We start from the raw sequence: 14,283 nt of genomic DNA on the forward strand, positions 1-14,283 counted from the left end.
ATTATCCGTGTCCATGTCAAAGACGAGTAAAAAGTTGTGGAGTGTGCTGAAGTTGGTGTTTCTTTGGTTCGACCTGATTTGATGTTACGGATTTTGTCGTGTTTGTAAAACAGTTCTAGAATGAACAGAAATGAGGAGAGAAGGTTGAAAGTATAAGGCATTGGCGTATGAAACATTATTTAGAAGGAGTAGTGGAGAGGTTACGGATATGGCGTGTGTTTGCTGGCAGCGTTTGGATTTGTGATTGGTGGCAATGTCACCAGGTTCTTCTTGGATGAAAACGAAAGGAATGAAAAGCTCTCATATTAATTCGGAGCCATCGACAAATACGGAAGATTCAGGAGACGATGCAGTAAGAATGAATTTCGTCCCAAAGTCCCTAGGCTACCGTGTTGTAACTTACTTAGAACTTACTTATGTGACATATTATTGCAAGAAACACTTTAGAGGTTAGGTATAAGAACTGGCTGATGATTAAGGCCTAATTTATTATGGTAGCCCAAAAAAGTGGTTACCGAAATTAAAATGTAATTCTCATATAAGTGAAACTGAAAAATGTATGGTTCTTTCAGGATGAAACTTCAAGTGTAGGGAGCACGTCTACAACTGACAATACATCACGAAGTGAAACTCCTACCAGTAAAGCAAGGAAAGGACGAAGAGGGCGAAAGAAAGTTATCAAGAACAACATGAAGCTTCAGTACAAGTTTTCGTATGTATAATTTTGATAGTTAATGAAATGTGGCCTGTGAGCCAAGGGGGAGTCGTGGTACTTTTTAAATTGTCAAAGTTTAATATTTGTCACATCTGAGGGAAGGTGAATCTTGCTGATTGCAGCTACTAGTCATAAAAGTAAATTTAAAGCCTAAAGGATTAATTCCTCAGACTTCTAAAATTTACCATGCTAACCCCAAATGTTTATAAACCTATTGGATTTGAGGTTTTCACGGCTGTGAGCACAGAGATGTTTGTCTTCTGGGTTGTAGCACTGTGTAATCTGGTAGGCCCATTGCCTTGTTGATGAAGGCAGGAAGGACCTCTGAAATGTTGGTAGTCTTGTGCCAGATTGCACAGTGCTACAAACCAGAAGGCAGCCATCTTTGTTTATAATCCTTTTTTTTCAAACCTTCTCAGGACTAGTGTGAAGGAAGACCATGGTCAACCGCTGTTTGGTGCACAATTTAATCATCATCTGAAAGAAGGACAGCCCCTAATATTTGCAGCTGTTGGAAGCAATCGTGTTTCTGTATATGAATGCCCTGAAGGCAGTGGGATTAAATTACTGCAGTGTTATGCTGATCCTGATGTATCCTTTTAATATCAGAAGCAGAAGTCTTAAAAATCACATTGTTTGGAAGTATGGATTGTCCTTGACACCAGGTATAGAGAAAGACACCTACTCTATTGGATCTGGTAGGCCAAGCTATTCCTGATTGCTTTGTCTACTGTAGGTATTGTCCTCCTTGCCTGATGACAAAGGAAGATTCAGCCTTTAAAATGCTGTTATTTTTTTCTAGACTTTTTAAGCTTTCAACAGACTGCCTAAAATCAGAAACAAAGAAGTTAGTAATACTTCTTGAGGTTTACTGAAAATAAATGCACAGATGCTTCGCCACTGGTCATTCTTATACCTTATGCAATTGGACAACACTGAATAAAATATACTGTCAACCTGTAGCATGAATTCATCATCTGTGGATTTATTGATTTCATGTACATGCATTAAATGAAGTACCTGTGGAATAAAAAGCGAATGAAAGTATTACTGTAACACTGGCAAAGACAGATATCTTCCACATATGCTACTGTAAGTATAACAATCCTCTGTTTATAAGAGACTTCAGACTTTTGACTTTGTGTAGTTTACTACATAATCTGAGGCTGTTAGCTGTGTTGTTATATAAAATTCAAATGTTCTAATAACTGCTATAATCAGGGATCAACACATCATTTATAATCATGTGGATATACCGGGTCTCCAATTTATGCGGCAGCGGTCGTGACTTGCATTGCGTAGTCAGCCGACGCACTGTTGATGTCAGCTGGAGTCATGCCCGTTCTTCTGGTGGGTGACCGGCGAATCAGTTTCACTGCCGCTAGTAACAGCGAACTACAAATATTTCTCGTCACTGATACATGTTATTACATTAATTGTTTTTACCTTAAACCACAAAATATGTTCAAAGTGACTTCCTTGTGCTTGCAGGCAACTTCACATCTCGTTAACATGTTTCGAAATACTCGACGAAGCTCTTCTTGGGAAATTGTCAAATATTTTCTTTGCACACAAAATTTTGTTTTTGGAGGTTTCATTTATTTCCTTCACCCCTTCTGTCTTTCATACTTTAATATTGCTTAGCCTCCATAGAGAAGTTAGTGTCTGACTTTAATATTAAGAACTTTTTAAAATGTGTTGTATTGAAGAAACCTTTGTACTTACTTTTCTTAACTTGCTACCAGCTTGATGAAAACTACTACACTTGTGCATGGTCATTTGATGAGGATTCAGGAAAGCCGTTATTGGCTGTAGCAGGTTCAAGAGGCATTATACGTATCTTCAGTCCAGCAACAATGTCTTGTGTGCGACATTACATTGGTGAGAATTTAAACAAATTGAACAAGTTTACGATCCTTGCTCCCTTATCCAGACACCACAGTGAAATTATGCTCAACTTTTATTTACAGTGCAATTTTATTCATATACTCATATTATTGTTAGTTTTAAGTCGTATGTACAGAGTGATCCAAAACTCATGCAATAGTTTTACCATTATTTATCAAAACATTTACAAAATATGTTGAAAATGGTCTCTTCTTCCTCCATCTTTGCAGCTCTTTGGATGTGATTTAGTCGATGAAGGTTCCCTGTTACAATAAAACACTACATTACATTATCGGTTTATTCAAAACTGGACAATTTGTAAACACTCCTTTACGCATTCTAAGAATGTGTATAACATAAGGTTTAAAGTTATGTTTGGCAGTGAACATACATTATTCACACAAATAACTTTTCATGTAGTGTTCACACACATCTGACAGTTTGTAGATGGCTGAAAGTTATGTTATTAACACTGTATTAGCAGCAGATACTTCATTATTATTATTGGGGGCACATTCACAATAAGGGAAATGATCTAGATAGGTTGTCTTGATAGATGATCTAGCTTGGTTATCTGATTATTTGTATTTCTGTAACGTTTTACATTTATATCAGTGTTCCCTAGGTGGATTATTGGTTTTTATTTATATATCTTCATTTATTTTTCTTTGTGTATATTGTTTCTATTTTGGGTTTGCCTGTACTTGGCAGTTATATTTAATACTGTACATGTATAAGTTTTCCCTATTCTCAACTTCTCGTTTTACAGAACACTAAATAATAATAATGTATAAGTTTAGTTAATCTGTTTGTGTACTATTTTTCATTATTATTGTATGTATTATCAGTGTTTGCCTGTTATTGGCTTCTTGCTGTTGGCAAACACGTAAATAAATTAATTGAATTGAATTACACATTGGAACGTACCAGTGTTGCAGCATGCATTGCCTTTTTATACAGATGTTCCAGACATAATTTTTGTTCAAATTTTTGATGAACCTGTAATACTTGGTATCTTCAGTAGTCATGTTAAGATATAAACCTTTTATGCTTTCATTCACAAACCAAGGTTAACATTGCTCAACTCTATATGCAGTAAATAATAATCAGGGATTCTGAACAAGATTAATGCAGTCCATGCCCTCTGAACCTATTTCTTTAAGACCCGTTTTAATATTGTACTCTCACTTATGCCTGGGTCTTCCATGTGGTCTCTTTCTTTCAGGCTTTAAAACCAAAATTTTGTTTAAATTTCCCATCTCCTCCATATGCACTACATGCCCCACCCATATTCTTCTTAATTTGATCGCCCTAATAAAACATTTGATTAAGAGTACAAATTTTGGTACTCTTCATTGTGTACTTCTCTCAGTTCATCTCTCTTAGATCCAAATATTCTCCTAAGCTCCCTGTTCTCATACACCCTGAATGTTTATTCTTCGTAGTTTCATGCCCATACAAAACAGGTAACATGATTTGCATATTGTAGTCTTCAGTTGCTGAAGATAGCAGACAAGAAGAGAAAGGATTCTGAACTGCACTGTAGTAAGCATTCTTTGAATTTGATGTGTTATTTCCTCGTGAATGAATTGTTGATTTGTTACTGTTGGTCTCAAACATTTGAAGTTTGCCACGTTTCCAAAGGATTTATTACCTGACATAATATAACAGTTTTGTCATGTTGTTTGGTGATTAGACATGAATATGTACTTAATTTTCTCTGCATTTACTTATAGAGCACGTTTTGTAGTAGCATTTGATCATATGAATTCTCTTATGTAAGTTTCTTGATTTATTTGTGTTTGAATAGAGCTTCTGTGTTTTTCTTTATGATACTTATATTTTCACCTAGTAAATTAACATCTTCACCTTAGTCCATTCATTTACATTCCCTTTGTTTTCCTGGACCTTCCTGATGGTGGATTCTATTAAACATTATGTCACCTTATGCTAAACAGGTCATGGTCATGCTATAAATGAGCTTAAATTCCATCCGCGTGATCCAAACTTATTGTTATCTGTATCAAAAGATCATGCTTTGAGGCTGTGGAACATCAAGACAGATGTTTGCATTGCAATATTCGGTGGTGTTGAGGGACATCGAGATGAAGTCCTTAGCGCTGTAAGTAATGAAACTTTTGCCAAGTAAAGTGTCATCTTTAGTATTATTACACCAACCATAGTAACTGTTTTATAACTCACTAGGAGATCACAATAAAGAACTTTTATATGATACTCTTTATCCTGGTGGTATTTTTGGAATTTGGAGAGCCTTATATTTTACCACGTACTGTATTATTTACTTTTTTTTTCTTTTGTATACAGAGAGTTATGGTGTTATCCAGTGTTGTCATGCATTGATTAATTCTAGAGAGGTCTCAAAATAGAAATATATTTTGTATGTTATGTGGTCAGTTCTATGGGAAATTGTCTTTAAATAAAAGTGAAATTTGAAATGGAGTACACTGTATTTTCATGTTTACCTTTTACTGTAATTTAAATTTCAAGTGATTGTACATGCATTTAGTATCATTTGTTAATAGGATTTTGACCTGTGTGGTGATCGTATTATGTCATGTGGAATGGATCATTCTTTGAAACTGTGGCGATTGGACAAAGAAACAATGAGAGAAGCTATCCATGGATCTTATCAGTTCAATGCAGCTCGAAGTCTGAGGCCTTTCGACTCTCTGAAGGAACACTTTCCAGATTTCTCTACAAGAGATATTCACCGTAACTATGTTGATTGTGTCAGATGGCTCGGTGATTTTGTCTTGTCAAAGGTATATTTATTAAAATGTATGTAGTTTGTTAAAATTAAAAATCCATGCATAGTTACAAAAATGAGAATGTACATTTTTATGTTACAGTCTTGTGAAAACTGCATTGTGTGTTGGAAACCAGGACGTCTAGAAGACAGAGAACTTCGATCAAATGAAACAAGTGTTACAATTATTCACCGTTTTGAATATAAGGAATGTGAAATTTGGTTTGTCAGATTTGCAATGGATTTTTGGCAGAAGGTACACTAAATAGAATATTGTACTTGAGAAAATGTGCATTATTTTTAATGTAATGCATTGGCATTTGTACAAAATATTTGAATGGTTTAACAGGGAAGGTTAAAGCACTGGATGCTCATGTATAAGGTTTTAAGTTTGAGATGGCCATATGCAGCATTGATATTTCAGCATGGCTTAACGTATTTTACACCTTTGACAGAGTCAAATCAATGAAATTTTGATTCTCTTTACATGGAGTAGAATAAGCTCCCTACGTGGGTTTACAAGGTGAGATTTGTGTATCACACAATAAGAAGTATGAAGATGACTGTCTTCTGGGATGTTATCTGGCAGATATTGACTAGACTGTGCTGTGCTAGTTCCAGATGACAAGTCATCTTCTGTCCGATTTTCTTCAGTTTTGTACTTATACAAAAATACTTGCTGTAATAATTATTTTAAACTCGTGTTACTTTAAAACCAAATTAATCTCTACAAATATAATGTTTTTAATGCACACTTGGTTTTTATTACAGATTTTAGCACTTGGTAATCAAGTTGGACGTACATTTGTGTGGGATTTGGATGTGACTGATCCAACTCAGTCTCGATGTACAACTTTGACACATCCCCGATGTGTGGCAGCAGTTCGACAGACTAGTCTCAGTCGTGATGGTTCAATATTGCTATGTGTATGTGATGATGGAACTATTTGGCGATGGGACAAGGTCATATGATATTACTGGAATAAGTAAGTTTTATATGTACAAAATTCTGACAAGATTAAATTAAATGATGTTCATGATGGGATGTAAAACTAGCTGAAGTTAGCAAGAGTTCACAGTAACAACACTTCATAGTATATTTTTAATAGGAATCTGTGCAGATTTTTAAAAAACAGAAAGAAAACCATAGTTTGCTTTTAAATGTAATGTGAATATATAATTACATTACTTTGTGTAACTTTATCACAGTCCAAATACATTCATCATGTACATATATGTCAACAAACTGATTATTCTAATTATTTATGAAAACATACATTTTCGTACAAAGTTTCTCCATATCTCTTTATATTGCAAGTCCTTTTCCTACATATATATTTCTGTATTATGAACTGTATGATAAATAATAATGAGCTACTGAACAGTGGAAATGTGTCTCACATTCCAAATTAACTTCCATGTAGCACAAAAGAACATTAGCTCATCAAGCTGTAGAATAATTTAAACATTATAAACTAATGTTACATTGAAAGCAATCTACATAAATTGCACACTGTCTATTAATTCTATATTCCATTACTATTTTCACTTTTGTTCATGATGCATTTTCTCTTCATCTGATTGTAACATTTGTGGGTTCTTTGTTTCTTCTGTCATAGTATTTAACTTCACAGGAATCTTCTTACCCATGCCTTCAGGAATATGTACTTGAAACATTCGGTAATAGAACAGAATTGTTTCTGTATCAAAAGACAAATTTAAATTTGAGTGTAAGTATACATGAAACAACAACAATTATTCATTTCTGTCTGCCCCCACTTAATAATGTTTTAATCACACAAGTAATTTTGTTTCAGATTTCTCGTGTTGGCAGTATCAGTGTGATTGCCACATGAAACTGTTGTGAAAGTATACCTAGTGACAGTTAATATAAAATTTTGAATTTTTGTACAAAAGATCTTACCAAATAATGTTTATTTAAAGATTTATGTCATTTTTGCCACAAGTATAAAGTGATATAAATACTACAGGAATGCATGCTGATACATTGTTTAAACTTTTTAATCTTCCATGCAACTGTAACCTTTGTCCTACACTATCAGTGGCATTCACGATTTAGATTATAAATGCATTGATATTATATGTATGATATAGACATTATACCTAGTTTATCTTGATTAATGTTGTATTCTTTTGCTATAGCTGTTGCTGTCCAAGTGTTTGGATCTGCATGGTGATCAGCAATGAACTTCATTGCTTGCTTCAGAGTAAATCGGCCCTGAGGAATCATCATTGGCTCTGTATATCCAAATTCAGTCTCTTCCAATGGTCTGCGATCTTGTGGAAGGGAATGAGAACTGTTGGTTGTTTGCTGTTCAGCAACCTAGTTAGAAATATAGGAAACTACATATTTGTGCTATTATGTCACCATTAATTACTACTGTTTGATAGCAACAAATTGACATGTTTCATTCACATTATTGTTTAGTGCTAATCATGCAAGTAAACAAGAAAAAAGACTCCTTGCCTCAAATTAACAAATAAATGCTATATCAACTTCCATAGTTTTCTTCAGGTCAACATTGCACATTCAGTGGATATGTCTCTCCAAGGAACAGATTGTCACCCAACCTTGGAATTAAGTGAACTACATAGTAGATTGTTATGCTGTTGTGCAAATTACTTTCTGAATGTTTATTCCCACAGTAGTTTATTCCTGTAGATCATTTGATGAAGTTCTTATGCCAAGAAATGTATCTTTTGAAATCTAACCTTTGCCTGGAGGGCAGGTTTTCTTCAACTGTGTATAGTAAAGGTGAAGCTATCCCACTATACGCCATGTAGGTGTTTGGGGGATGTCAGCATCATGCCCTGACCAGGCTTTACCCCTGGGAAAGGACCCTGGTACCCATTGGATAGGAGGCTGGGTAGGCCGCAGAACCAGTCTGGATGCAGAGGCTTGAGGAAAAATCCTCTGCTGGCTCATTTCTTAAACTGTGGTAATTTTATTTGTTAATTTGTTATGAGAAAAGGTCTGTGCTGGAGAGTCTTTTGTATGGGGGTTTGATTCTTGGTTTATTTAATTATGCTTTTCCAACTTTGTGGTTATATAGTGTTGAATGATTAGGTGACTGTGAATGATGAATTGGAAAGGATGTAGAAGTAACTGTAGCCTACATTAAGGTACCATCTCAACATTTGCTTGGAAAGACAGAAAAAAATTATCAGAATCTTTTTTTAAAATAGCATTTTAAGTGTTGAGTATAAAATTAAATATGAATGACTGGAATTCTACTGTAAAAATGGGGGAGGGCAAGTATCTAAATTTCTGAAATTAGCACACTGCTTTATAGTTCATATAGATTCTTTCAGAAATGTGTGTTAAAGAGCTGTACCTATTTTGTTTAGTTTTATTGCATAATCATACCTTTATAAAGAATTCTGTCAGTATTATCTACTGACAGAAATTGTGAGTGAACAGAAGCATCAGTGGAGATGTACAACTGCAGGTTTGAAAGCTAATGTTGCACTGATGTTGAGAAAAAGATTTATGATCATACTTACAAAAGCTACAAAATTTGTTTTTGAACATTAACATGGCAACAAACTTTCGAGTATTGTGGGGGTGTGTGGGAACAACCATAACCTGATCTCACGGGATACTAATGTTGTAAATGTTTACCTACATTTTAGAGGAATATTTTGCTTCCATATTCAAACTTGAAGGAAGGTAGATGCAATTCTTCCTCTAAAATACTGCTAACCCACTACGTGATGTCACATCTCAGATCACAATCCACAGCTTCCCTGTTATGAGAATTTAGAATTTCATACTTTTTTAACAATACTGAAATATTGTTTCTTATCTGAGAGTGTTGACACTAAGACAGTATGGAAGGTGGAAGAGACAAAATGTCACAACTGTTGTGTGATAAAGGATGGATATGAACCTGAGCTCACTTTTCTATAAGTCTGGCATTAACAAAAAATTAGCTGCTTTTGAGGGACTGGAAAGTCAACCTTTTAGAATTCAATCATTCCTATCATCCATCCAAACCAATTGACTATGCTGAGAAGTAAAAGCAAGATGAAAACTAAGTTTCTGTGGTAAAAATGTTGATTGCAGTCTTCTGGGATGAGATGCCATGTAATCTTGCAGGTATTTACAAATACAAACATTTTGGAGTATCACTGTTATCTTCAAATTATGGTAACCAGCTACAAGGCATCATTACTGAACAAAACTAGCTTTACTGATCAACATGTCTGGGAAACAATAGGTTCCCTAATGTAGGATCCATTAGCCACCTGTATCTTAAAATGTGTATGTATTTATGTTCATAAATAACCAAGGACATGCATCCTATCACATAACTCCAAGCCTTCTTGTTTCAGCTGTTGCATCCCCATTTCTGATATGAAACGTTTTACCCCAAAATTCAGTCCTCTTTCATCACTCTGTCATACCATTAATGTCAGTTGAAACAGAATACCGGCTGGAATCGTTCTAGGATAAGATATTGTAAATACTTACAATAGGATCATATGAGTGCACGTACACCTGTTTTAGTCGGCCATCCAGTTTAGAGTCCTTTTTGTATTGTTCTTCCAAAATATGTGGATAATCTACGACAAATAATAAAAGCTAGGTTATGATTTACTGCGCTTATATAAGTTAGAACCTGAAAGGTTATTTGTCATACCCAAATTAAGAAAGCACTATTCATAATAAAACCACCTGATTTTATAGTTTCTAGTTCCTTTATTGTCGATGGATATCTTGGTGCTGGTGTTGGTTTATCCTTTGATATAATTCTGTGTGCTCTGTTTTCTGCATTAAACCGATAAACTTTCCGTTGAATAACGGATAATACCTTCCCCATGTTTTGTTAATTTTGTGAGAACAAAATATGTATTATTTCCATCTGATTCGAACGTCCTATCGCTACATATAAGCATAACCTAAAGGGCTGCAAAGTGTGTCACAAAACAACGTACACAAATTCATACCCACTCGTACATTCTTTTCAAAGATACTCGAAACTCTCTGCTGACAAGAGTGGTTTCTTTCTGTTCGCCTTGTCCTACGTTCTTTGATTCATACGGAAATAATCTTTGTAAAACTTGGATTAGGGCTCAAAGGTAATATGTAAATTAAAAACTAACTTTCCGAATTACATGAAACGGAAAAGAAACGAAATGTGATATAACTTCCTTTCCACTTATACATTTAAGCTTCTTCTTTCTTTTGTATGCGTAAGCGGAATTACAGGGATGAAAAGTACTTGACACAAACAATTTTAAATTCTAATTAGCTTCGCTCGTGATAGGTATTTCATATTAAGACGGTGATTGCCTTTAGTTCATTAACCATAAATACATTAGTGGTGATCCTATTTATTTACGTGCATAATATTATACATTTAAAATAATGTATTATTATTTTCCATTCCTGTTATCATTTTAACATAATGCAAAATATATATGAGATTACATTTATTGTACCTTTATTTTCACACCTTCGTCTTAGTAGGTCGTAACGTTTATAGACGAGGAATGACTGTCAAATGCAAATTATATTACTAAATTATTCGCTTGATAATTTATTAGTACTAAATGTTTTGTGCAGTGGTTCTATATAGTTTGGATATTATATAGAAAAATAGAATGTGTTGTCAACTTTTTCATCGTCGTGTTTTCATATAATCTGAGAGTCAAGGTTTGGTTGAGACTTCTTCAGTGACCACTCCCAGAGTATTTTAAGGAACAAATTAAAACCCTTTAGTATAGCCATGTAAACAATTAAGATTCATTCTTGTCAACGCTTAGTATATAACTAGGATAAAAAATGTAACGAAACAAAATTTTAAAAATTACGTGTCATCTGGTTCAGATTCTCCTAATTGACGCATTCCATTCTCGACATATCAGTTTTCGCGGAGGGCCGAAGCGTTCGGAAGTGGACGTCTAATTTAGGCCCATAGTAATAAGTGTGTAATATTAAATGATACTCATCAAAAAGAACATTTTGGCAAAATGGAACATGAAGGTATATTCCTTTGAAATTGCATGTAAGAATACACAGCAATTTGACTTCAAAGTCTCGGCTTGATATTTCGGAATGTGGCACTTCAAGATGGCGACCATTGGCTTGCAAAGTTATGATTACATCTTTCGTTCTTTTGTTATGGTATTTTTTGTGTTAGAGTGATCGTATATAACATTTTACGATGGTTTTTGTTGGCAGTATGTATATTTTATGCTCAAATGACACATTATGTGTGATAGCAGTTTGTGACATAAGTAATATCCCTTTTACTAATTATGTAGACGTACTGTGCAGAATGTCTGTTTCAGTTAGCCCACTTCAGTTTGTATCGTGTAATTTTGAATCGTAATGCGATTAACATGTTTAAATTGTGTGACAGTAGTGCATCTAGTACCGTAATAAGCGCATTTATAGCCACTTGTTTTGTTTTTAAACGTGTATTTAACCTCCATTTAAATTGGCCTGAGACACATTCCTGCTGCTTAGTATAACCTAGGTTTTAGACCAATTTCTTACAATCATATATTTATATTTTGCAGGGTTCTGCCAGAAGTAATCCGTCCAAACTGAGTGCCTAGCAAAATATATGCTTGCAGTTACAATGAGGATTTGTGAGTTACAGTTACGCATATTTTGCATGCAAGAATATAATTATGCAAAGGGCATTAACATTTTACTCTGTGTCGTATATATGATATCTGTGAGCCTAATCCACGTTATTTGATCTTTGTTTTTACAGAGTTAAGTAGTATTTTAGAGTCAAGTTTAGTTGGTGGTGATTATAAATGGTTGAAATTTTCCTTTTTTACATGAGATCAGATTGTTAATTTTAAATTAAAATCAAATTGTTTCCAAGGTTATGACAAAGATGCAGTTCACATTAACAAGTATACATGTGCTTGGACTAATTCTTAAGCTAATTAAATACAATATGACTGATTAGTAATAAATTGAAATAAAACTATTATGAGATATAGGTTACCACTTTGTACCTATTCTCTACATTGTCTATGATTCTGCATCCTGTAAAGAAGTGTTTGAAGGTATGTGAATTTGATTAAAAATGCAATTTAGTCTTGATGTGTTACATGTCAGCATATCTTGCTCTGAATTTGGGTTTTTATTAAGCTTAATACCATTCTTAGTTTTACATGTATTACCCTCTCATCCAGCATGTTACTGATTTTGTGTTTGTTGATATTACTAGCTTCAATACCAGTCTTTCTCATATATTACATATGTAATATCATTGTATCATATTTAATATTTATGTTTTTGACAGGAAAACAGATTTGCTTGTCAAATCTAAGAGGAGGTAGGTTCAAACACACATGAATGCAGTTCTCGATTAAGCTGAGCCATAAGGTCTCTTATCTATATATGACAGTTAAATTTAACAAATGAAAACAGTAAATATTGTAAAATGTTAACCATTTTATCTTGAATGTTTCTTTGGTACAATTGGTTGCTGAAGTTACATGTGGTAAATGTAATCTAATAGTACTGTAACAGAACTGAAGCTAAAGTTGATGAGAATAACAGCATGTCTTCAAAATATAGTTTTTTCAGTTCATGTATTTATACTGTTTCTTTCAGATGTAGCTGACAAAATGACAAGTGCTGTGAAAATGCTGCCTTTAAGCCACATTTCGTCTCCTCAGATGTGATAGAAGAAGTTATTTTTGATTTTACTGGTGAAACGTGGTCAGTACGACGTGTATCAGTGGTGTAATGTGAGTGATTTTATGGTAGTGAAGTTGGTGAGTGCTTAATCCGTGTGATACAGAGTGCAGTTGTGGATGCAGGAGGTGCAACAGTGGCCCGCGGGCACGTGACTGTTGCCCGCCCGCTGGGCCTAGTATGGGCCAGCAGTTCATCGTCACTATGAACCCTGCCACGTCAGGCAAGTCCTCAACCCGTTCCTCGGGCTACCATCAGAAGGCTTTAGCAGAAATTCGGAACTCACTGTTGCCATTTGCAAATATTGGTAATCTTGGAGAGAACTTGGGTTCAAGTGCTGCAAGTACTATCTCAACTCTTTCAACCACTAGTGGAGTAAGTTCTGCATCTGGTCACAGTGGAATAAGTGCAGCTTCTGGTGGCAACGGAATTGAAAAGGACTTAACCCTTCTGCGTCAGACACTTGTCCAGCTTATGAACATGGGGTACACGGAGGTGAGTCAACTATTAAACTACTCTTTAACATATTGTATGTTTGCTAACAGTTTATTTATTGGAGGTAATCCTGGCAGTCATGTTTAAAATGTTATTTGCATTGTCATTGAAAAAAAAATAGTTCAAGTGTATAACCCTACTATATAATTTATGTACATCATCCCACATTTTGAATTTATCAGTAAAAAGGTAAAGTTGTGCTTGTGCTTAATTAAGGAACACACAATGAAGATGTGCAGGATACTGGAAATATATCTTCAGTGTTGTATTAATTTAAGGCTTCCTTACTGAACCAAAGATGATCTCTGTGCATTGTTAACTTGACATCAGATGTAGCTGAGTGGTGCTTCATACTCTGGCTGTTGTACTCATGTAGAAAGAGACCCAACCTAAGAACCTAACATCATTTCTGTCATGTACTACACTTGAATACAAATTAAAATACACATAGTCTAAGAAATGTGACAGCATATAGACACTTAGGGGGAGAGGAGGTATAGCTCCTACTCATTCTTGACCTTGGCACTAGATGGAGGTGAGTGGTCAGCGACATGCCCGAGCCACATTTACCCCTGAGCAAGGACCCCAGTACCCATTGGATAGGAGGCTGGATGGACCCCAGTACTGGTCTGGATGCAGAGGCTAGAGCAAAAATCCTCTGTCCCCAGTTGGGGATCGAACCTCGGTTGTCCAGTCTGTAGCCGGTCCCTATACTGACTGAGCTCTGCT

The 14,283-nt window shown here is 35.0% G+C and overlaps 3 protein-coding genes across 6 annotated transcripts in view; 2 read left to right on the forward strand and 1 right to left on the reverse strand.

Annotated features, from left to right (window-relative positions):
• Positions 1–3: 3 nt before the first annotated feature.
• On the forward strand, positions 4–7,890 carry LOC110839650 (embryonic ectoderm development protein escl). Its single transcript, XM_022084037.2, has 9 exons — positions 4–352; positions 573–712; positions 1,135–1,306; positions 2,461–2,596; positions 4,561–4,724; positions 5,146–5,385; positions 5,473–5,625; positions 6,141–6,355; positions 7,533–7,890. The coding sequence occupies exons 1-8, from the start codon at positions 254–256 to the stop codon at positions 6,339–6,341; spliced, it is 1,305 nt and encodes a 434-aa protein (XP_021939729.1). The 5' UTR covers positions 4–253; the 3' UTR covers positions 6,342–6,355; positions 7,533–7,890.
• On the reverse strand, positions 6,517–10,418 carry LOC110839651 (NADH dehydrogenase [ubiquinone] 1 alpha subcomplex assembly factor 4). Of its 2 annotated transcripts, none has more exons than XM_087358370.1 (4): positions 10,329–10,418; positions 9,865–9,956; positions 7,494–7,713; positions 6,517–7,069 (listed from the first exon to the last, which is right to left on the reverse strand). In XM_087358370.1, the coding sequence occupies exons 1-4, from the start codon at positions 10,336–10,338 to the stop codon at positions 6,915–6,917; spliced, it is 477 nt and encodes a 158-aa protein (XP_087214496.1). In that variant the 5' UTR covers positions 10,339–10,418; the 3' UTR covers positions 6,517–6,914. The 2 variants fall into 2 exon arrangements, with proteins under 2 accessions (XP_087214496.1, XP_021939730.1); XM_022084038.2 differs by having other exon boundaries at positions 10,069–10,377.
• A 761-nt stretch (positions 10,419–11,179) lies between these two features.
• Positions 11,180–14,283, forward strand: part of wts (serine/threonine-protein kinase warts) — a 41,826-nt gene continuing 38,722 nt past the window's right edge. The window contains exons 1-3 of one of the 3 annotated variants that reach the window (XM_022084034.2): positions 11,180–11,379; positions 11,919–11,990; positions 12,976–13,554. In XM_022084034.2, the coding sequence (XP_021939726.1) occupies positions 13,240–13,554 (315 nt within the window). In that variant the 5' untranslated portion in view covers positions 11,180–11,379; positions 11,919–11,990; positions 12,976–13,239. Of the gene's footprint in view, positions 11,380–11,449; positions 11,634–11,918; positions 11,991–12,975; positions 13,555–14,283 lie in introns of those variants that run through there. The other 2 variants (XM_022084036.2, XM_022084035.2) reach the window with 2 other exon arrangements.

Source organism: Zootermopsis nevadensis, unplaced genomic scaffold (assembly GCF_977971745.1).
Source record: "Zootermopsis nevadensis isolate Lab colony 2312 unplaced genomic scaffold, Znev_1.0 Znev_ptg000030l, whole genome shotgun sequence".
Taxonomy (NCBI): domain Eukaryota; kingdom Metazoa; phylum Arthropoda; class Insecta; order Blattodea; family Termopsidae; genus Zootermopsis; species Zootermopsis nevadensis.

What these genes read in the sequence shown, in the direction of transcription:
- LOC110839650 (XM_022084037.2), top strand. Translation starts at nt 254, where the DNA reads ATGTCACCAGGTTCTTCTTGGATGAAAACGAAAGGAATGAAAAGCTCT. An exon ending in AAGATTCAGGAGACGATGCA is followed by an intron (nt 353 to 572) that starts GTAAGAATGAAT and finishes TGGTTCTTTCAG; the next exon opens with GATGAAACTTCAAGTGTAGG. An exon ending in AAGCTTCAGTACAAGTTTTC is followed by an intron (nt 713 to 1,134) that starts GTATGTATAATT and finishes AAACCTTCTCAG; the next exon opens with GACTAGTGTGAAGGAAGACC.
- LOC110839651 (XM_022084038.2), bottom strand. Translation starts at nt 10,213, where the DNA reads ATGGGGAAGGTATTATCCGTTATTCAACGGAAAGTTTATCGGTTTAAT. An exon ending in ACTAGAAACTATAAAATCAG is followed by an intron (nt 9,957 to 10,068) that starts GTGGTTTTATTA and finishes TATTTGTCGTAG; the next exon opens with ATTATCCACATATTTTGGAA. An exon ending in TGCACTCATATGATCCTATT is followed by an intron (nt 7,714 to 9,864) that starts GTAAGTATTTAC and finishes ATTTCTAACTAG; the next exon opens with GTTGCTGAACAGCAAACAAC.